This window comes from Sparus aurata, chromosome 17, assembly GCF_900880675.1.
Source record: "Sparus aurata chromosome 17, fSpaAur1.1, whole genome shotgun sequence".
NCBI classification, from domain to species: domain Eukaryota; kingdom Metazoa; phylum Chordata; class Actinopteri; order Spariformes; family Sparidae; genus Sparus; species Sparus aurata.
The window spans coordinates 37,906,974-37,928,222 of NC_044203.1; the positions used below are offsets into that span (position 1 = coordinate 37,906,974).

The 21,249-nt window shown below is 43.5% G+C and overlaps 3 protein-coding genes across 9 annotated transcripts in view; 2 read left to right on the top strand and 1 right to left on the bottom strand.

The window, feature by feature from the left end:
• Positions 1–20,149, bottom strand: part of LOC115567214 (thyroglobulin-like) — a 32,612-nt gene extending 12,463 nt beyond the window's left edge. Inside the window, exons 1-16 of one of the 4 annotated variants that reach the window (XM_030393574.1) lie at positions 10,523–10,659; positions 6,498–6,597; positions 6,302–6,415; positions 5,681–5,789; positions 5,479–5,576; positions 5,190–5,345; positions 4,801–4,960; positions 4,604–4,710; positions 3,994–4,137; positions 3,488–3,673; positions 2,686–3,179; positions 1,943–2,327; positions 1,694–1,732; positions 982–1,212; positions 702–806; positions 484–561 (exon numbers count right to left, since the gene is read on the bottom strand). In XM_030393574.1, the coding sequence (XP_030249434.1) occupies positions 484–561; positions 702–806; positions 982–1,212; positions 1,694–1,732; positions 1,943–2,327; positions 2,686–3,179; positions 3,488–3,673; positions 3,994–4,137; positions 4,604–4,710; positions 4,801–4,960; positions 5,190–5,345; positions 5,479–5,576; positions 5,681–5,789; positions 6,302–6,371 (2,362 nt within the window). In that variant the 5' untranslated portion in view covers positions 6,372–6,415; positions 6,498–6,597; positions 10,523–10,659. Of the gene's footprint in view, positions 1–483; positions 562–701; positions 807–981; positions 1,213–1,693; positions 1,733–1,942; positions 2,328–2,685; positions 3,180–3,487; positions 3,674–3,993; positions 4,138–4,603; positions 4,711–4,800; positions 4,961–5,189; positions 5,346–5,478; positions 5,577–5,680; positions 5,790–6,301; positions 6,598–10,522; positions 10,660–20,012 lie in introns of those variants that run through there. The other 3 variants (XM_030393573.1, XM_030393575.1, XM_030393572.1) reach the window with 3 other exon arrangements.
• On the top strand, positions 7,746–11,362 carry LOC115567217 (uncharacterized). Of its 2 annotated transcripts, XM_030393580.1 has the most exons (6): positions 7,746–7,879; positions 8,138–8,509; positions 9,017–9,286; positions 9,522–9,624; positions 9,864–9,912; positions 10,588–11,362. In XM_030393580.1, the coding sequence occupies exons 1-6, from the start codon at positions 7,828–7,830 to the stop codon at positions 10,612–10,614; spliced, it is 873 nt and encodes a 290-aa protein (XP_030249440.1). In that variant the 5' UTR covers positions 7,746–7,827; the 3' UTR covers positions 10,615–11,362. The 2 variants fall into 2 exon arrangements, with proteins under 2 accessions (XP_030249440.1, XP_030249439.1); XM_030393579.1 differs by lacking the exon at positions 7,746–7,879 and having other exon boundaries at positions 7,931–8,509.
• Positions 17,523–20,860, top strand: LOC115567215 (uncharacterized). Of its 3 annotated transcripts, XM_030393578.1 has the most exons (6): positions 17,523–17,691; positions 17,952–18,338; positions 18,509–18,778; positions 19,012–19,114; positions 19,354–19,402; positions 20,082–20,860. In XM_030393578.1, the coding sequence occupies exons 1-6, from the start codon at positions 17,640–17,642 to the stop codon at positions 20,106–20,108; spliced, it is 888 nt and encodes a 295-aa protein (XP_030249438.1). In that variant the 5' UTR covers positions 17,523–17,639; the 3' UTR covers positions 20,109–20,860. The 3 variants fall into 3 exon arrangements, with proteins under 3 accessions (XP_030249438.1, XP_030249437.1, XP_030249436.1); XM_030393577.1 differs by lacking the exon at positions 17,523–17,691 and having other exon boundaries at positions 17,754–18,338; positions 19,354–19,390; XM_030393576.1 differs by lacking the exon at positions 17,523–17,691 and having other exon boundaries at positions 17,755–18,338.
• The last annotated feature ends 389 nt before the right edge of the window (positions 20,861–21,249 follow it).

The following is a 21,249-nucleotide window of genomic DNA, read 5'->3' on the forward strand; positions in this document are numbered from 1 at the left end:
TAAAGAATAACCCTTTTTAGATAGAAAAGTCGGCACATTTGCTCCAAGGTAAAGACGGCAATGTGCCGGCCTGTCTTTCTAAAACGGAGGCGTAATATTCCTCCTTTTCCAAAAGCCCTCTGAGGTAGGCGTAAACATGTGACGTGACGTGAAGCTGGAAGTTGGGCTGTTAACAGTGACAACGAATATGACTTCAAAATAAGAGCTTTACATTGCACCCCATTGGAGTTTAGAACTGGGTTCTTAGCAGGGGGCTTTTAATTTGAAAGTAGCGACTCCCTTAACAAATGTGTCAGTTTAGTGAGTTGTTGAGTTGGAGACACTTTATAAACTCTGTGAAACTCTGTCTCTGACTCATTCTGCATTATTTGGACCTTCTTGTTCATTCAGCAAATGTTCTACATGAACTACTTTCTGTCTTTGAGTAGAAACATGGAGTCTGTTTGTCCCACAGTGTGTGTTACGTGTTGTGTGTTGTCTCACATTTGGGCAGCTGCAGTGAGCGGCTGGTCAGTGAGTCAGGGATGTACTCTCCATCTTCATCAACACACCAACACTGACCTGAACACACACAGAGTGATGAAGACTCGTCAGTTCAGAAAACACCAATAAACAAATCTCCATATTGTATAAAGTGTGTGTGTGTGTGTGTGTGTGTGTGTGTGTGTGTGTGTGTGTGTGTGTGTGTGTGTGTGTGAGACCTGTGCTGTGGTAACACTGTGTGTGCAGCCAGTGTCCGTCAGCGTCACACTGTGGAGTGAACGGCTCGTATGAACGACGCTGAGGAGGCAGAAACATCTGGACAGCTGAAAAACAAAAACACACTTCCTGTCAGAGTGACATCAGCAAACAGGAAACACTGAAGCTGTTGACGAAGTCGGATTATTATTATTCATCTGCTCTCTAGAGCTGCAATGATTTTTGGACTAATTCCACTGGTCTCAAACTGTGGTACAGAATCTACATCAGACTGTGACTCACTGGAGAAAGCGGCCAATCGCAGAGCAGCTTTGGAGCGGCTCAGCAGCCTATCAGAGATCTGCAGCTCCTCCTCTGATTGGCTGGTCTGGAGCTCCTCTGGGGTGAGACGCAGACCTTCAGCCAGTAGGAATCCATATCCCAGAGGAAGGTGGGTGGAGTTAGAGAGAGCGATGATGCTCTTCACTTCCTGTCTGAACGCTGTGACCTCGGCCAACGCCTCCGAGCACCGACCTGTAAGTTAGCATCTGGTTACTGTCGCTAACAGGTTAGCATAGACTGCTGATTAAAGAGGACCAGGCAGCTCAAATGATTCCGTATTGTATTTATTCTTTTTTATATTGTTTTATTTTTCAGCTCAACATGTAGCTGATGGACATTCAGCCAGTTCATTAGAAGTCTAAAACCTCAAATCTACAGGTGAAAACTGTCCTGCTGCTTCCTGTTATTTGTTCCTGATGTCATATTTTACTCTTCATTATACATCTAATTATTACAATGTCACAGTCACAAAGGTTAAATATTAAAATAAGTAAAAATAACTTCTGTAGCTCAGTTACATCATCATCCTTGACTTGACAGAAAGCAAAGAATCACATGAAGCTGAAATATACAAACGAGACGTCTCGGCAGCAGAAGTGGATTTGTCCTGAACTTAGTATATAAATTAAATCTTTATGTTTCTGAGTGAATGTGAAGTGTTTAAATATCTGACCTGCAGAGGACTGAAGCTTCTGAGTCGTTCTGTCTGGACCTGAAACACAACAGACACACAGTTGTTGCCTTCTGTTTGTCGATGATTATCGTGGAGTGTAAATGTGATATTGTGACTGCTGGACAGCACTTTGTTCAGGCTTTAGTTCCCTGCAGCTCTCTCAGCTAGTTTCTTAAATTTTCCTCAAGTTAAAAAACACATCGAAGCTGTGAAATGTCTCTGTGTCAGCCTGTTTGTGTGATATCTTACAGGTGACAGCGCCCCCTGCTGACCCAGCAGTCATTGTTTTCCCCTCGGCGTCCACACAGAAGCAGCGTGCTCCGACACACTGCAGCGTCAGGAAGTCTCCGTCCTCAGAGCATGCTGGGATGTGGATTACAGCGCCCGCCGCCATGTTTCCTTTCACTTTCAGAGCCATCGCTCGCTGTCTCTCACAGCGGGACGGACACTGAGGCTGACGACCGGCGGTACGAGACCCCGACACCTCCTGACCTCGAGGATCGACACACCAGCACTCTTCGCCCCGACACTGAACCTCCTGGAAACCACCGCTGGACGTGCAGCGCGGGACAAAGATGGCTGCCGCGTCGTCCTCCTGGTCTCCGGAGCAGGATCGCAGCAGAGGAGTCAAAACCTGGAAAACAACAGCACAGTAAATCATTTCTGCCACTAGGGGGCTCTCAATCAAAACTAATCAGAAGACGTAAGTAGTGTGGCATCATGGAACTTTATTGTTTAACAAACTGACGTGACCCGTGCACAAATATTAACATAGGTAATATTTATCTAATGCTCCTGCAGACGAGCTGATGGAGACATCTGATGTTTAAATCAAGTCTCAGCTGCTTCAGTTGTTCAGCAGAATGCTGCAACTCTGTTTTACTGTGAAGCTCCAGAACTGTTCTGTGGACTACGATACTTTGCGGGTCTTTAAACAGACAGTTTGATATTTAACATTTACTTTGAAGTCTACTTCCTGTTTCTGTGTTTACCTGGTCCAGAGACTGAGATCTGCTCAGTCCCCTCAGTGTGTGTTGGAGGGCAGAGAGGAAGGCCGGGTCCTCCAGAGCTCTGCTGACAGACTGGACCAGATCCCGGTTCTTCTGCAGACTGACTCTCTGAGAGGAGAGCCGGTCCACACCGAGAGCTCCTTGAGTTCCCACCGCCCCGCTGAAGTTAAAGGAGGCGGCGTTCTTCAGGAACTTCCCTCCAAACAGGTTTTCCTGAAGGCGAGGAGGGGAGGAGCGAGCCAGAGCCTCCAGAGCTCCGCCCACCGAGGGGAAGAGACCCTGGAGGACTTCGACCAGGTGAGACAGGAGGGAGGTCGGATCTGCCTCCACCGGCAAGAACTCACTGAGAGGCCGGAGGAGAGGGAGGCAGGAGGCCAGAGATCTACCAGAGGAGGCCCGGAATGAAGGATCAATAGGACCAGAGAAGAGCCGGGACAGAGCCAGACGACGCTGAGAGGGACAGTCAAGACCTGAACCTGGAGGGGAGAGAGGAGGGGAGGGAGAGGAGAGGAGAGGAGGGGAGGAAGAGGAGAGGAGAGAAGGAGAGGAGAGGAGAGGAGAGGGGAGGAAGAGGAGGGGAGGAAGAGGAGAGGAGAGGAGGGGAGGAAGAGGAGAGGAGAGAAGGAGAGGAGAGGAGAGAAGAGGGGAGGAAGAGGAGGGGAGGAAGAGGAGAGGAGAGAAGGAGAGGAGAGGAGAGGAAGTCACAGATCTCTTTTAGAAGAACCCTGTAGGCCTGGAAGAGATAAAACAATAGTCAAGCTTCTGCTTCTTCACTCGGACTCACTGCAGACCAGGGAGTCTCCGTGCTGTCGTGTCCCAGGAAGCTCGCTCCCTGTGGGGTCGACACACCAGCACTGCCCCCCCTGCTGACACTGTCTGGAGGTGAAGGATCCTCTGCTGTCACAGGACGGGATGAAGACAGACGACGCCTCCGTCGCTGCCCGTCGCTCCTCCTCACAGGGAGACGGACCTGAGACAGCATGGTGAGAGGACTTCTGTTTAAACTGGTCCAAACCAGTTTAATGTTACAGCTAAACTGGTTACAGCCACTCTCAAACAGTCCTTAGTCACACGTTTGGTCCATGACAGGTTTAAAGACTCAACCAGTTTAATTTAGGGACAATAAATCCAAATATTTACACCTCTGGGACGCATCAGCATCTTAAACCAGCGTCATTCCATTTGCACTCATTTCCATCAACTTAAACTAGTTCAGAGCGTCTGTTACCAGCTGAAACAGTGTTATGGTCCATTAAAACCAGTGTGAAGCAGTTTAAAAGTTGAGTTTACATCTGAAGTGTCCGGTGAGGGCGAGGCGGACTCCCAGCATCCTCCTCTGCAGGACTCGGTAGATGTTTGTCTGAGAGACGGAGCGACCGGAGCGAAGACCAGAGAACGCCGAGTCGTACACCTCCGACAGGAGGAGCTCCACACCTGGACAGGAAGTACACACCTTCATCATCATCATCATCATCATCATCATCACCATCATCACCATCATCACCATCAGTAAACCAGTTTGTTGTAGTTCTATCTGTGTGAGAACATATTTCAATATCAGACATGAACAGCGATGGACCTGATCAGTTTATCAAAAAGCTTTTTGAGGGTTAAAACTCAATTTCATAGTTAATTTTTCTTCAGAAAGGTGAATTTCACATGTTGCTTTCAATGTGCACCTCCTGAATATATCAATAATGACGTATCACTGAGTTTTAAATGACATTTTTGCATTAATACTGACAATTAAACGATTAAATCAATCATCAATATTACCTTTCTACTGATCAGTTAACCTATTGACTCATTGTTCCAGCTGTAGCAGTTGTTGTCTCAACACTAGTTTAAGATAGGTGTACCTGACAACTCAGTATAGGGGTGTGTGTGTGTGTGTGTGTACCTGTGTTCTCCAGCTCTCGGCCTCGGCTGTCTGAACAGAAGCAGTACGAGGAAACCATCGGGAAAAACTTCCTGAAACTGCTGAATGTCTCAAATGCTTCTGGGAACCTGAAACAACACAAACACACACGATGCACACACACTGGAATACACAATTATACACAGACAGACAGAGTGGCAGACGGACAGGTGTGTCACCTGTTGAAGGCGTGCAGCAGGTCCAGCTCTCTTCTGTCTGTCATGTTGATGAATCGACACTGAACGGGGAGGAAGCTGCCGTCGTCATCACACTGAGGAGGAGAGTGAGAGGCGGAGCTGTGGAGGAGACGCCTCGACCTCACCTCACAGCTGCCTGGACCTGCAGGTCAAAGGTCAACACGTCAGACACAGTTAAACACACACTGCGAACAGAAAGGTACAAAAACCAATCAGAGCTGCTGTTTCTGCAGGTGAGTATCCACCTGCTTTGATAAAAGTAGAAACGGACCTGAGTGAATAACAGATTGTGTCCATGAATCATATAAAAACATCAGATGTGTGTGGAGCGAAGAGGATCAGATCAGTGTCTCAGCAGTACTTGTACGTACAGCGCGGAGGCGTCCCGGTCTGTCTGGTCCCGTAGAGCTCCATGCCGTCATGGTCCACACACCAACACTGCCCCCTGCTGGAGTCACACTGAACTGACTCAAAGAGGCCTGAGGGAGAACACTGCAGGACAGACTGCAGCTGGCAGGGAGACGCACCTGTACAGACAGACAGGTAGAGAGACAGACAGGTAGAGAGACAGACAGACAGGTAGAGAGACAGACAGGTAGGTAAAGAAACAGCTGGAATATGTAACATGTGGCATCATCAGTCATGTGACATGTTTCTTACAGTGAGGAGCGGAGGCGTTGCTTCGAGTCCCGACGACCTCCCGACCTTCAGCATCAACACACCAACACTCCTGACCCCGCCCACTGCACTGGACAGGTCTACACACACACACACACACACACACACACACACACACACACACACGCTCAGTCTTCTCTCAAGATTCTGATTTATTTCCTGATGTCGTTCTGTGGCTGCTCACCTGAATCTGCCATCCTCCATACAGTGAGGGGTGTCTCCCTGTTGCTTGGCAACAGCCACGCCCCTTAGCAACTCACATTGGCTCAGGCTCTCTGACTCCAGCTGGTACTCTGGACAACAACCAAATACAGTGATGTCATCAGTAAACAGTGACATCATCAGGAAACGGTGACATCATCAGCATACGCATTAATAAACACCATCAGCTCATCATCATCGGTGACTTGAGCTCAGTGTTGTTTTTACTGTCTGTAAAGAAAACTCCTGTACCTCCTGTACTGCCGACTGGTTGGATCAACACTTCAGCTCACAGCCGTCAGCTGTCATGTTGGTAATTCAAATATGTCCCACAAATACTCACTGGAGCACCAAATGTGGATTAATTCACCGCCAAAAGTAGTTTATTTAATGAAAACTACAGTGAGCAGGAAATTACTGAGACTTTTTAACCTTTTAAGGAACATTGATGGTTTGAGTCTGTACGTGAGGTTTGTTGATAATAAGATAATTACTGTGGATGCACTTTAAATTAAGTTACAGACAACTGAAGAAAGACAAAAACAGTTGTAACATCAACAACAGAGACATAGACAGACAGACAGGTGTGTCCAGGTGAGTCTACCTGAAGCTTTGCCCTGCAGCAGCTGTGGGCAGCAGACCAGGATGCAGGCGATGTGGAGCAGCCAGGCCATCGTCTCTGTGGTGCCACACTGAGCATCGCTGCCTCTTTATAAACCTGCAGACCTGCTGAGTCACCGTGAGCAGGACCAGCAGAACAGTACACCTTCATCCCTCCACCCTCCTCTTCCTCCTCTTACCCGTCCTCCTCGGTGCGTCTGGGTGGAACCAGGAGTCCTTCACCACAGCTCAGGAGGCCGGCAGCGAGCCGTGAAGCCCTCTGATTGGACGAGACGATCTCTGAAACACAGATGGTGGCGGTCAGTGTTCAGTGTGACGTCTGTTGTGTTCAGTACAACAGAGACTGTCTCACCTGAGGACCAGGTGAACATGTGCACCACTCTGACAGGTGGAGGAACTCTCCACCCAAACACACACACACTCACGCACACGCAGATGTGACTGTTGTTTCTTCTGCAGGTATTTGTGTTGTATTGTGTTTGCAGGTAAAGTATTAGTTGAAAAATCAAAGAAAATCATTATTTTAACAATCAATGAATCGTTTTGCTCATTTTTCAACCAAGAAGATCAAACACTTTCTGGTTCCTGCTGGTAAACGTAAAGATTTGCAGTTTGTCTTGATCCTTTCTGACGTCTTTGGGTTTTGGACTGGTGGTTGGATGATGTCACTTTGGGAATATTTTTCACTTTCTTGACATTTTTTGGGACGATTTATGTATTATTTGTCAGGTAATTCACATATGCAACATGTTAAACTGTTGACTTGATGGCGTCGATAGTTGAACAGTCGCAGGATCACCAAAGTTATAACAGTTTATCTTCAGAAGAAGACGAATGTCTGAACCATCCTGCTGTACTGAGCTGTGTTGCCAACATGACCAACAACAGATCTTGTCTTTACATCACATGTCTACTCAGGGTTCTCCCCAGAAATTTTTAGTATAGCGGCGCACCGTCAGTCGGGGGGGGGGGGGGGGGGGGGTGTGCGGGCGCTCGTCACTGTCAGTCCGCGGCGGGGGGGGGCGGGGGGGGAGACGCTCGATCGTTCATCGCCGTCAGCCGGGGGACGGACGGACGCTCGTCATCGTCAACCGCGGCAGCCCACAAACACCCGCTATAAAGCAGCTAACATTGTTGAGTATAGCGGCGCTGACCTAGCCGTATAGCGGCGCAGCGCCGTTGTTCCACCGTCTGGGGAGAACCCTGCTACTAATATACTGTCATCAGATACGATGACTTCTCGCTTCAAACAGTCGCCTCACAGCATCGTTTCTCTGTGACAGTCCGACATCACAGACACTGTTTCTGATGGAAATAAGATGTCAACATGACAGGAAATGATAAAACCTCTTTCTCACAGAATCTTACAAAAAAGGGAAGTCAAACAGAAACCACAGAGACGTTTAAAGCACCATCAGTCAGTGGGTCTGTGTCTTTACCGGCGCTGCTGTATTTAGATTGAACATACAAACAAGAAAATCATTAAATAAACTGTGTTGAAAAGTAAGGATGGCAGTCAGGGACAAAAAGACTCTCTGGACCTTCATGTTCATGCTGGCTGGTAAGACGTGGACTTACTGTGTTACTGTGGGAGACATTTCTAAAAACAAAACATGTCTTTACTGACAGTTTGTCATGTTAAAGGCTTTTTTCTATGAAACTAGAATCATCTCTGCAGCTCCGAGACGGTTTTCATCATCTTCTGTCTTGTGTGGTTCTTTTATTGCTGTCAGTCTGTGTTTTCTCTCACATCAGAGTACTCGCTCTACATCAACGTCTTTTATTGTTCATCAGCTGTCACTGTGTGGTGTTCTTCCAGGTGCTGTGGGTCAAAGAGTAAACTATCCACCTCCTGTTTGTGCTGTAAAAGGGTCGACTGTCACCCTCCCCTGCACCTTCACACCACTTCAGTCTGTTGATGTGGATGGAAGAAAGGTTCCGATAGAGATCGTCAGTGTCCGCTGGTGTCAGAAGCATGAGATTTGTCAGGGATCCTTCCCGACTGTGTATGACAGTGATTCAACAACCAACGACCCTCGTTACAAATATCTGGGAGACAAGAAGGGAAACTGCACTTTACAGATCACAGATATAAGGGAGGAAGATGAGGAAACTTTTCGTTTCAGAATGGAAGCTAACAACAGCGGAGGACACTGGACTGGACCATCAGGAGTGAGAGTCTCAGTCAGAGGTGAGCTCATCTTATTATTAACAACATTTATATGAATATTACTGAGCATCAATGTTTGTCATCGTCTCTACAAACCACAGACACGTTGAAACGTCAGTTTCTAAATGTTCAGGTTTCTGTTGTCACAACGCCGTCCTCACGTTCTGGTGAGGTTCTTGGTTCAGGTGAGAAAGACATCACGTGTTGTCTTGACATGCCTGGTTCTGTCTCCACAAACACCAACACATCTGATTAAAACCCAGCAGCTGTAAGTCCACCAGCGCCGCCTCTACCTCCCAACATCAACATCAGGTCACAAACATGTGAGCGTGAAATGACGTGTTGTAGAAATGTAGGCGTGACACAAACGTAAAGCACCAGCACCTGATTCTGGCGCCTGAGGTCCGGAGAGGTGCAGCAGGTTTCTGTCTGGATTATGGATCATCAGGACGCGATCTCATCACAATCAGAATCACAGAATTATGATTTTAAGATGAAAACTAAGATTTTAAATGTATTTTATTTCAGAGGGCGACACAATGAAGATAACCAGCTCCAGCAGTGACGGACAGGTGAGAACAGGTGAAAGTGTCACTCTGTTCTGCTCTGCACGCTGCACGTTCCACCAACTGAAGGTCACCTGGTTCAGAGACGACCACGCCCTCTCAGAGTCTGGCCCCGCCCTCCAGCTCAGCTCTCCCACTGCAAAGGATTCTGGGAACTACACCTGTGGACTACAGACCAGCACTAAGACACGCTCCGGGCCGTACAGCCTGCAGGTGGAGGCTGGACAGGAAGGTTTGTCCACCAGTTCACTCTGTAGTGACACTGATTGTTACACCTGCATTCTGTAACAGTCACACAGGTTTATCATTCAGAGACCAGGAGCGCTTCATATATATCACTTACATCTCCCACACTTCACAATAACATCATGTCACATAATCTTCATCAGTCTCCTTCATCATCCCCTCAGTGCTGAAGAGAGAGGGACATCTGAACAACAAACTGTTAATGTGTGTGTGTCTCATAGAAACAATCAGTCCTTCAGTCGACACACTGCTGGTTGTCCGTGTGCTTCTCTTCACTCTGCACACCGTGCTCATCATCACTGTGGCGTCCATCATCATCAGACGGTAACTTTCACAGTGTCACTCCATGTCGAGTCTCCATGACAACGACATCATCAGTTTAAATAATAACGTGGAAGCTTGATATTTAGTGTGATATTTGAGTTCCGCTTCATGCAGCTCTGCAGTTTCTCACGGCTGTAACCTCGACCTCAAGTGTTTACTCAATATTATTTGAAACTGTCTGACTTCCTGTTTCTTTGGTACATTTTTGCCAACATAAATAAATGTAATAATCTTTACAGGATGTGTTTGAAAGACAGCAGCAGAGAGGTGAGGAAGGTGAGAGTGCAGGTGAGCCACGACATCATCATCTCCAGTTCATTCTAACACGTTCAACATTTAACCTTCACGTCTTTATTGGATTAATGAGTGTTCAGCTGTGACGCTGCTGAAAACAGATGGTTTGTCTTTCTCCTCTTTATCTCAGAACTAATGTTTGATTGACAGATCGTCTGATGAAACCAGGTCACTAACAAAGACTGTGAATTAACTCACACATTAACAATCTCTCTGTGACCTGAACAGAAACAGGAACCTGCCTCCTGTCAGAGGAAGACGATCACAGTGTTTCTATTTGAAGCTGATAAAAACAATGTCATCACTTCCTCTTCATGTCATCAATGTTTCAGCTGTTTAGCAACAGATTTCATGAGAAACGACCGCTGGTCTACAGGGTTATGTGATGTGACTGTATTTTATGTGCCTGCTGGCTGAGATCGTCTGATTGGCTGTATTCAAACACCAAACATTACCCAGACACGCAGGACTTCATTCAGCCAGCCTCCTCATCAGAAGTCTTATTGAGCCCACGTGTGAACTGTGCTTTCAGAATATTGAGCTATAAATTGTTTATCAGGATTCAGCCTGAAGCACAGAGATATTACTGTAAGCTCAGCCTCACCTGCTGCTCTGCTGCTCTGCCTCTCCTCTTCATCTCGTCTGTTTGACCTCTGCTTTCTGTTTCAGCCTCCAGACTTCACGCAGCAGCTGTGACGTCCAGAGCAACAGACTGAAGCCATCGTCTCTAACTGCTCTCACACTGTGATCCAACCTGTAGACACACAGACAGGCTCTCTGCTTTAACACGTCATTATGAAGTAAATGTTGATCTCACAATGTTATCATGTAAACATTACAAGAAGATATTAGATATGGAATAATAAACAAACCATCTGCTTTCCCTGTAAACCTCTCTGTAGGTGTATCTGCCACCAGGCATGAAGGATAACGATCTGTTTCTATTTTAGACTAAATGATTCCATTAACTCGTGTTTTCTTCTGTTATTTACGACTCGGAGAGGAAAAGAAACGATCCAGCAGTCTCTGCTACGACACCAACAATGACCCCCCGTGGAAACACAAGAGGGGAGAAGTTGTCTGTGTTCACTTCAATTTGATTTACTTTGATTTTTTAAATTGCAATTAATAATAACATTTTAAAAGCTCGAGTGAAAATCTGTATCTTTGAAAAACCATCTGTATTTTCATCACATCTTTTCTGTCTGGACATGATTTGATACTCAGAGACTCTTTGATCAGAAATTTGACTTCTGACACTTTTATTAACTTTTAATTAAAATGTACATAACTTTCTGATTATTTCCAGGTTTATGTGACAATATTAGAGGTTTTACATGTGGCCTCAGATGTTTGGACCCTCCTGTTTGTGTCTGCAGTGAATCAGAAGATTGTAGTTCTCTGTCCACTGTTATTTGGTGGTTTAATAAATAGTTTGAATGAATGAATAAATGGTTTAATTTTAGTTACAATATAGAATACTTACATTATGTGCAATCAACTGACAGAATATTACCATATATGCTTCCACTAAACATTTTCTTACAACAAAATTCTAAACATTTCTAACTGAAAAAGGAACAGGCTGAAGCCGAGGCTTAGTTTTGCCTTTCCTGTACAATCCATAAAATAACCCAGGAAGCTTTATGAATTATTCTGATAACTCTTTTCTGGAGTTTAATTACAGGGTCTATATTATGTCCTGCATGTATTTCACCAAACCTCAACATAATATGACATATATGGCATTATAAGTGAGAAATACAATATATGCAGACATTTCTTGTTCAACAATTCCTCTGCTTTGTAAATAATACCAAATGATTTAGATAATTTATTTTTAATATAATCTAATATAATATATTATATATATAGTTACAGTTCTTAAACACATTTATAATATTTCTATCTGGTGAAACACATGAAGGCTCTGATCTGAATATTTAACAAGATGAACCTAAAGTTAAAATGATACAAAACTTTTGTTTCACTCATGCACTGTTTTATACTTTCTGTCAGACTTCTTGCACTTTACAGAACTTTGTATAATTATGTTTTATAATATTTTCTATCATGCCATGAAATAATTAAATACTTCTGCTTCTGAAAAATAAGTTTCGGTTGTTCGCTGCTCACCAGATTCAGTTATACAAACTGTGTATTTAACAGTTTATGTTCAAATACAGAACGATGTGTGGAAAACTAACAGCTAAGTTAGCTTTAGCTAACTGTTAAAGGTCCCATATTATGCTAATTTCTGCCTCTTAACATGGTTCCTTGAAGTCTAAATGGGATGTTAGTAACATGCTTTGGTCGAAATAAGCTGAAGGATTGAGCACAGCAAGGTTCTTGAAACACCAGTTTCACAGCCCTGCTCCAGGTGGCCTGTTTCAGTGCCTTTCCCTTTAAATGCTAATGAGCTACTGCGCGCCGCCCACGGTGCCGCCCACCTCTTCCTGCCTGCGGAAGACGTGAGGACGGCATCATGTGACCATGGCAACGGCGGAGTTTGTGGGAGTAATGGCCGCTGGACAACAGACTGCGGTCCGACCCAGAACAACAAGAGGCTCCAGAAGAAAGTAAACAGCCAAGAATGAACATTGATGTTTCTCAGTGGTTAGTAGTTAAGTTTGTTACCTCGACATTACTTTTATGTAACTGCAGACTAACGAAAGTTTTACGGGCAAGCTGGCCGTCTGCCCCGCATTGTTACAGATAACAGCCCCCTTCTCCTGCCTCCAGTGTTTACATCATAAAGCTTAGCCAAACCTCGGCTGGTGTTTACTGCTGTCCAGTTGCAGTAACGCGGATGCAATTTAGCAACAGCCGTTACAAGACAAAGCGTAACCCCATATTATTATTTACCTTTATGTAGCCAGGTAAGTTGATTGAGAACCTGTTTATTTGTAGTGACGACCTGTAATTAGCTACTGCCAGCAATTTTCAAGTTTTCAATAAGCCACAGTTGCCTCCCATCACCTCTCTACCAGTAGAAATGTTTTTTAACCAGTTACAACGGTTTATAAACTTTAGATATATTACCAAAGAAACAACACGACGTGATTAGCGATTATAGTTTCCAATGAATAATAACAATTCTGCATAAAAGCAGGTGTTCCTGTGGCAATTGTGTACAAATGCCTACATAACCGGAGAATATCTGCTGCATGGAAATACCACAATGAAGTGTGAACACTGGGCAAACATGGTTGTCATTTTTCTGTCTCTCTTTTCTCTAATCTATTGTCACTCACTCAACTTTCATAATTTCTAGGTTACACGAAGACTACAGCAGCTTCCTGAGCCACCATCATGCATGGTGGACCCTCCTGGCCTGTAACCTGTCTGCCTGAATGTATCTGCACTGCAGAATGCACTTTACATTTATCAGACAGACTATGGACCTTTACGTCTGAGGGGAATAGTGCAGTAAGCTTTTAGTCACATAAATACTATTTATTTATCGTAAAAGTGTTATGATGAAAAGTACATAACTGATTCCTCTATCTTACATTGCTTATAGTTTATCTTTTACTTATTACCATGAAAATTAATTATCAAACAATGAAAACACAGAACAGTCAGGAAAGATGTTTTATTGTAAGAAACATTTGTAAACATGTGTTGACATGAATGAAATAATAACAACTAAAGTGAAACAGTTTGACTTTATATATTCACTTCAATATCAATATGAAAATACTAACAAAGAAAGTATCTAGTTGCCATGGGTGTAAACATTCAGTGCTGACTTTATATTGAATTGTGTTCAGCCAATATAGCCTACAGAAGCCCTGTAAGCTGGTGCTGGGGCTCTCTGGGGTGGAGAGTGAGAGTTGTGCTGCCTGTCTGCGTTGTCCGAGAGGTCTTCAGGGATTATTAGTTTCAGCACCTCGTTCACATATGGGGCAGGGTCCTGGAAAACCTTCACGAGAGCAGGTCCAACAGTGCATCACCGCAGTCTGCAGTGCAATAAACAAATGTATGTTTACAGGAAAACTGCAGTAGAACCAAAAAGCCCTGTGCTGTACTGTTGTGAAGTTTCTCTTATTTCTCCTAAATACTTCTTATTTATACATTCTCCTTATTATTGATTTTGAAAACCATCTTAAAAGAATTCAGATTTTATGCGTTTGTGTTTGTGTTCAACCTTTTGTGTGATGCCTGTGTATCCATGTTTATTTTAATTTGAGAGGTTCAAATAAAAGATTGTAAAACTTTCAGGATGTCATGCATGTCTTCACTGGTTTGGCTCTGCACTCTCCCTTCCTGGACTTTGGAAAGCTCAGTTTGTAAAGAGGATCTCCTGATGATGTGGTGGCTTGTCCTCTATCAGCATTCTCACTGTAATGCAGTGCAGCCAGGTAGATTCTTGAACAGTAAAAAGACAATAAAACATGAAAACAATTGCAAGAAATGGGCAAATGTTCTCAACAAGTAATCACAGTTTAATTATCCTGCACAGCATTCCTAGATATGGATAGGAGTAACACATGACAGCACTGTTACAGTATAATTCAAGTACTAAAGTCTGCAACGCGTTACGTTACTCTAATCTGACCTCTTTATTTCAGTAACGAGTAATCTAACACGTTAATATTTCCAAACCAGTGATCAGGTTAAAGTTATTTATTCAAGTCACTGTGCATTACAATTAATTTTGTCATTTTCCTTAGTTAAAATATATATTTTTGCTTTCTTCTTGCGTCTCGGGGAGTGATGTCACAAGTCACATTTTAGCCATGAGGATAACTCACGTGTACACCACACAGCAACACAAAAATTTGGGGAGGAGAGAGATGCACATTTTTTAGTTGGAAATATAGTCATTATTTTGAGTTATTAAAAACAAAAAAGCACAAATGCTTGATTAAGGGCCCAGCCCATTCCGACCCGGCCCGGCCGAGGATATTGGCGGGGTCGGGCTCGGGCTGGGGCAGAGAATCTAAACTCTGTGTAGCATTCAGCAGTACACTGGTTTTGCCCCGGCCAATGCCAACATATTCCAGTTTAGAAAACATTTTCAAATGCATTATTTCACAAAATCCTGAAAACTTAGACCCGGCGGAGGGTGTGTGTATGTACTGCTTGACCGACCGCGTCTCTGGGTTTGCATGTGGAGACCGTGTTGATCGCGAACTAGAGGCTCGCGGTTAGCATTAGCTTGGAAGCTCACGGTTAGCATTAGCTTGTACTATGTGACACTGCTTGGTTAGTTCGTGTAATATTGCTAAATATCTGTACATGCAGACATTTCCCTAGGACTTGTATTACATAGTGTGCAAGATCAGAAAGGTACTACACACAATGATTCTGCTGTAGCACTAACTTGTGTGGTCAGAGAAGCTAACGTTAGCGGTTAGCCGATAACCTTACCTTGTTCTCAATGGTAAAACACACAGTACATCACGCACAAGTTCAGCCTTATCTACAGAAACACACAGCTAATTATTAGTATACTTACATGTCCCTCATCTGCAGGTATTCCACGCAAAGTTGGAAGTTCCCGACGGTTAAGAAAAAGTCTCCTGACTACTCCTGCCTTGTACTGACCGAGGTTGGAGAAACAGTCAGTTTGGAAGTGGTTAGCACACACAAACAGTTTTTGCTAACTGTAGCTGGACGTTGCCTTCAAAAATGAATAAATCCATGCTGCTCTTCCGTCCTCTGCGGCTGGGACACGATGGAGTGTTGTGTGCTCTCTTTACGGCCATAAACAGAGCACTTTGCATTGGGCTCCGACATGGTGCTCTCATAACATAATGGCGGATCTCCGAGAAGGTAACGCTGTAGCTGGTGGGTGGAGACACCTTAGCTAGCGGTGAAGGGAGGGGGTAGGTGGGAATATGCAAATGATCGGTTGATGACGTCGGCAACCGAAGCCAAATTTGACTCGCTCATCTGGAAACTGCAGGGAGACACTGTCAGAAACCTGGATCTCACTCAAAAAGCACAGATAGTCTTGTTTCAAAGTTTCTAGGCGTGTGGCAGCACCATAGACCCAAAATAACAAACCAAATACCAGAAAAGTCAGTTTTTCATAATATGGGACCTTGAAGAACATCTCCAGACTCCGCCCCTCTCTATCTCACTCTGTCACTGAAACACTCATTCATGCCTTCGTCATGCCTACATCCAGACTGGATTACTGTAATAGCCTTCTCCTTGGTTTACCACCCACAGATTAAAAAAACTTCAGTATGTCCAAAACTCAGCTGCCGGAGTCCTCACTCACACCCGGTCCTGGGAAAACATCACCTCCACCAATACCGGATCACTTTTAAAACACTTTTTCTTGTTTTTAAATGTTTTCATGGCCTGGCGCCTCCCTATGTATCCTGTCTTCTCCATCCCTACACGCCACCCCGTTCACTACGTTCCTCTGATTCCCGTCTCCTCTCCATCCCCCCCTCTAGACTCTATGGGTGAGAGAGCCTTCAGTGTGGCCCCACACTGTGGAGTGCTCTCCCCCACAGTTTGCACCAGTGCACATCTATTACTACTTTTAAATCACAACTGAAGACTGACTTTTTTAAACTTGCTTTCCCTGATGATTTGTAATACTTTTATTATTTGTTTTATGTATACTTTATTTGTATACTTCATTTTGTTGTTTGACTGCTGTTTTCTTTTGTTTCTGTAAAGTGTCCTTGGGTGACCTGAAAGGCGCTTATAAATAAAATGCATTATTATTAGGGCTGTCAAATGATTAATTCTTTTAATCGCGATTAATCGCATTTTGTCCATAGTTAACTCGCGATTAATCGCAAATGAATCGCAATTTTTTTGGCACATTCTTTTCTGTTCTAAATGTACCTTAATGCATTTTTTTCATGTTCTTAATACTTTTAACAACATAAGAAAGGGAAAATATGCTTGCTTTATGAAAATGTTTATTCAACACTTTAAATCATGCAGGTGGGCTCTCTGCATCTGCTGTGTGTTTGGCTGCAAATGATATCTGAGACTCGACGTACTTCAGTGGTAACTCATTTCATGTCGACAGTACATGCAGATAACTTTTGTCCTATCGACTGAACCATCTGGCAGTGTTTTGAAAGTGAATTTGCCGTTCATAAGTCCTTTCTCCATTTACTTTCACTTTTCAGTCCACCGTGTTTTCCCCAAACGCCAAACCTGCTTCTTCTTCTTCTTCTGATTCCCTTTCTTATTCTTCTGCCACCCTCTGGATCAAGACTACAGTTGCCACCGACGGCCGTAAATCAAACAATGCGTGTTTCTTTTTTTTTTAATACAGAGTGTTAACCGCGCATTAAAAAAATTAATGGCGTTAAAAGGAAGTTGCGTTAACGCGCGATTAACGCTTTAACTTTGACAGCCCTAATTATTATTATTATTATTATTATTATTATCATATTATTATTACTGAGCTGTGCTGCCAACATGACCAACAACAGATCTTGTCTTTACATCACATGTCTACTAATATACTGCCATCAGATACGATGACTTCTCGCCTCAAACAGTCGCCTCACAGCATCGTTTCTCTGTGATGTTTCTGATGGAAATAAGATGTCAACATGACAGGAAATGATAAAACCTCTTTCTCACAGAATCTTACAAAAAAAGGAAGTCAAAGAGAAACCAGAGACGTTTAAAGCACCATCAGTCAGTGGGTCTGTGTCTTTACCGGAGCTGCTGTATTTAGATTGAACATACAAACAAGAAAATCATTAAATAAACTGTGTTGAAAAGTTAGGATGGCAGTCAGGGACAAAAAGACTCTCTGGACCTTCATGTTCATGCTGGCTGGTAAGACGTGGACTTTATCTGTGTTACTGTGGGAGACATTTCTAAAAACAAAACATGTCTTTACTGACAGTTTGTCATGTTAAAGGCTTTTTTCTATGAAACTAGAATCATCTCTGCAGCTCCGAGACGGTTTTCATCATCTTCTGTCTTGTGTGGTTCTTTTATTGCTGTCAGTCTGTGTTTTCTCTCACATCAGAGTACTCGCTCTACATCAACGTCCTTTTTTGTTCATCAGCTGTCACTGTGTGGTGTTCTTCCAGGTGCTGTGGGTCAAAGTGCTGTGGTTCCAAGTGTAAACTATCCACCTCCTGTTTGTGCTGTAAAAGGGTCGACTGTCACCCTCCCCTGCACCTTCACACCACTTCAGTCTGTTGATGTGGATGGAAGAAAGGTTCCGATAGAGATTGTCAGAGTCCGCTGGTGTCAGAAGCATCTGATTTGTCATGGATCCACCCCGACTGTGTACGACAGTGATTCAACAACCAACGACCCTCGTTACAAATATCTGGGAGACAAGAAGGGAAACTGCACTTTACAGATCACAGATATAAGGGAGGAAGATGAGGAAACTTTTGTTTTCAGAATGGAAGCTAACGACAGCAGTGGACACTGGACTGGACGATCAGGAGTGAGAGTCTCAGTCAGTGGTGAGATCATCTTATTATTAACAACATTTATATGAATATTACTGAGCATCAATGTTTGTCATCGTTTCTACAAACCACAGACACGTTGAAACGTCAGTTTCTAAATGTTCAGGTTTCTGTTGTCACAACACAAATATGAAAACTAAGATTTTAAATGTATTTTATTTCAGAGGGCGACACAATGAAGATAACCAGCTCCAGCAGTGACGGACAGGTGAGAACAGGTGAAAGCGTCACTCTGTTCTGCTCTGCACGCTGCACGTTCCACCAACTGAAGGTCACCTGGTTCAGAGACAACTGCGCCCTCTCAGAGTCTGGCCCCGCCCTCCAGCTCAGCTCTCCCACTGCAAAGGACTCTGGGAACTACACCTGTGGATTACAGACCAGCACTAAGACACGCTCCGGGCCGTACAGCCTGCAGGTGGAGGCTGGACAGGAAGGTTTGTCCACCAGTTCACTCTGTAGTGACACTGATTGTTACACCTGCATTATGTAACAGTCACACAGGTTTATCATTCAGAGACCAGGAGCGCTTCATATATATCACTTACATCTCCCACACTTCACAATAACATCATGTCACATAATCTTCATCAGTCTCCTTCATCATCCCCTCAGTGCTGAAGAGAGAGGGACATCTGAACAACAAACTGTTCGTGTGTGTGTCTCACAGAAACAATCAGTCCTTCAGTCGACACACTGCTGGTTGTCCGTGTGCTTCTCTTCACTCTGCACACCGTGCTCATCATCACTGTGGCGTCCATCATCATCAGAAGGTAACTTTCACAGTGTCACTCCATGTCGAGTCTCCATGACAACAACATCATCAGTTTAAATAATAACGTGGAAGCTTGATATTTAGTGTGATATTTGAGTTCCGCTTCATGCAGCTCTGCAGTTTCTCACGGCTGTAACCTCGACCTCAAGTGTTTACTCAATATTATTTGAAACTGTCTGACTTCCTGTTTCTTTGGTACATTTTTGCCAACATAAATAAATGTAATAATCTTTACAGGATGTGTTTGAAAGACAGCAGCAGAGAGGTGAGGAAGGTGAGAGTGCAGGTGAGCCACGACATCATCATCTCCAGTTCATTCCAACACGTTCAACATTTAACCTTCACCTCTTTATTGGATTAATGAGTGTTCAGCCGTGACGCTGCTGAAAACAGATGGTTTGTCTTTGTCCTCTTTATCTCAGAACTAATGTTTGATTGACAGATCGTCTGATGAAACCAGGTCACTAACAAAGACTGTGAATTAACTCACACATTAACAATCTATCTGTGACCTGAACAGAAACAGGAACCTGCCTCCTGTCAGAGGAAGACGATCACAGTGTTTCTATTTGAAGCTGATAAAAACAATGTCATCACTTCCTCTTCATGTCATCAATGTTTCAGCTGTTTAGCAACAGATTTCATGAGAAACGACCGCTGGTCTACAGGGTTATGTGATGTGACTGTATTTTATGTGCCTGCTGGCTGAGATCGTCTGATTGGCTGTATTCAAACACCAAACATTACCCAGACACGCAGGACTTCATTCAGCCAGCCTCCTCATCAGAAGTCTTATTGAGCCCACGTGTGAACTGTGCTTTCAGAATATTGAGCTATAAATTGTTTATCAGGATTCAGCCTGAAGCACAGAGATATTACTGTAAGCTCAGCCTCACCTGCTGCTCTGCTGCTCTGCCTCTCCTCTTCATCTCCTCCGTCTGTTTGACCTCTGCTTTCTGTTTCAGCCTCCAGACTTCACGCAGCAGCTGTGACGTCCAGAGCAACAGACTGAAGCCATCGTCTCTAACTGCTCTCACACTGTGATCCAACCTGTAGACACACAGACAGGCTCTCTGCTTTAACACGTCATTATGAAGTAAATGTTGATCTCACAATGTTATCATGTAAACATTACAAGAAGATATTAGATATCGAATAATGAACAAACCATCTGCTTTCCCTGTAAACCTCTCTGTAGGTGTGTCTGCCACCAGGCATGAAGGATAACGATCTGTTTCTATTTTAGACTAAATTATTCCATTAACTCGTGTTTTCTTCTGTTATTTACGACTCTGAGAGGAAAAGAAACGATCCAGCAGTCTCTGCTACGACACCAACAATGACCCCCCGTGGAAACACAAGAGGGGAGAAGTTGTCTGTGTCCACTTCAATTTGATTTACTTTGATTTTTTAAATTGCAATTAATAATAACATTTTAAAAACTCAAGTGAAAATCTGTATCTTTGAAAAACCTTCTGTATTTTCATCACATCTTTTCTGTCTGGACATGATTTGATACTCAGAGACTCTTTGATCAGAAATTTGACTTCTGACACTTTTATTAACTTTTAATTAAAATGTACATAACTTTCTGATTATTTCCAGGTTTATGTGACAATATTAGAAGTTTTACATGTGGCCTCAGATGTTTGGACCCTCCTGTTTGTGTCTGCAGTGAATCAGAAGATTGTAGTTCTCTGTCTACTGTTCTTTGGTGGTTTAATAAATAGTTTGAATGAATGAATGAATAGTTTAATTTCGGTTACATCATCATACAATACTCCTTAATTATTTTACCCTTCAATGTTTTTTTGAAACTCAACAGCTGTCTACAGTTTCAATTCATCACTAAATCCATTCCAAAATTTAACTCCTAAAAATTAAATGCATCTATATTAAACATTAGTTCTCACTTTACAAATTTCAAAGACACACAACCCTCTAAAATTATAATTTTTTTCCTCTTAATTAAAAAATTGTTGAATACAGGTGGGAAGACTTTTACTCTTTACTCGAAATAGTATTCTAATGTTTTTATGTATACAATGTCTAAGAATTTTAAGATGCCAGACTTTATAAATAATTTATTAGTGGTTTCAGATATGAAGCTTTATTATTCTGATAACTCTTTTC

Bases quoted from the DNA above. Each gene is read 5' to 3' on its own strand.
- LOC115567217 (XM_030393579.1), top strand. From the start codon at position 7,954: ATGTTAAAGGCTTTTTTCTATGAAACTAGAATCATCTCTGCAGCTCCG. The intron at 9,287-9,521 runs GTTTGTCCACCA...TGTGTCTCATAG, and splicing joins GGTGGAGGCTGGACAGGAAG to AAACAATCAGTCCTTCAGTC. The intron at 9,625-9,863 runs GTAACTTTCACA...TAATCTTTACAG, and splicing joins GCGTCCATCATCATCAGACG to GATGTGTTTGAAAGACAGCA.
- LOC115567215 (XM_030393576.1), top strand. From the start codon at position 17,768: ATGTTAAAGGCTTTTTTCTATGAAACTAGAATCATCTCTGCAGCTCCG. The intron at 18,339-18,508 runs GTGAGATCATCT...ATTTTATTTCAG, and splicing joins AGTGAGAGTCTCAGTCAGTG to AGGGCGACACAATGAAGATA. The intron at 19,403-20,081 runs GTGAGCCACGAC...TTTCTGTTTCAG, and splicing joins TGAGGAAGGTGAGAGTGCAG to CCTCCAGACTTCACGCAGCA.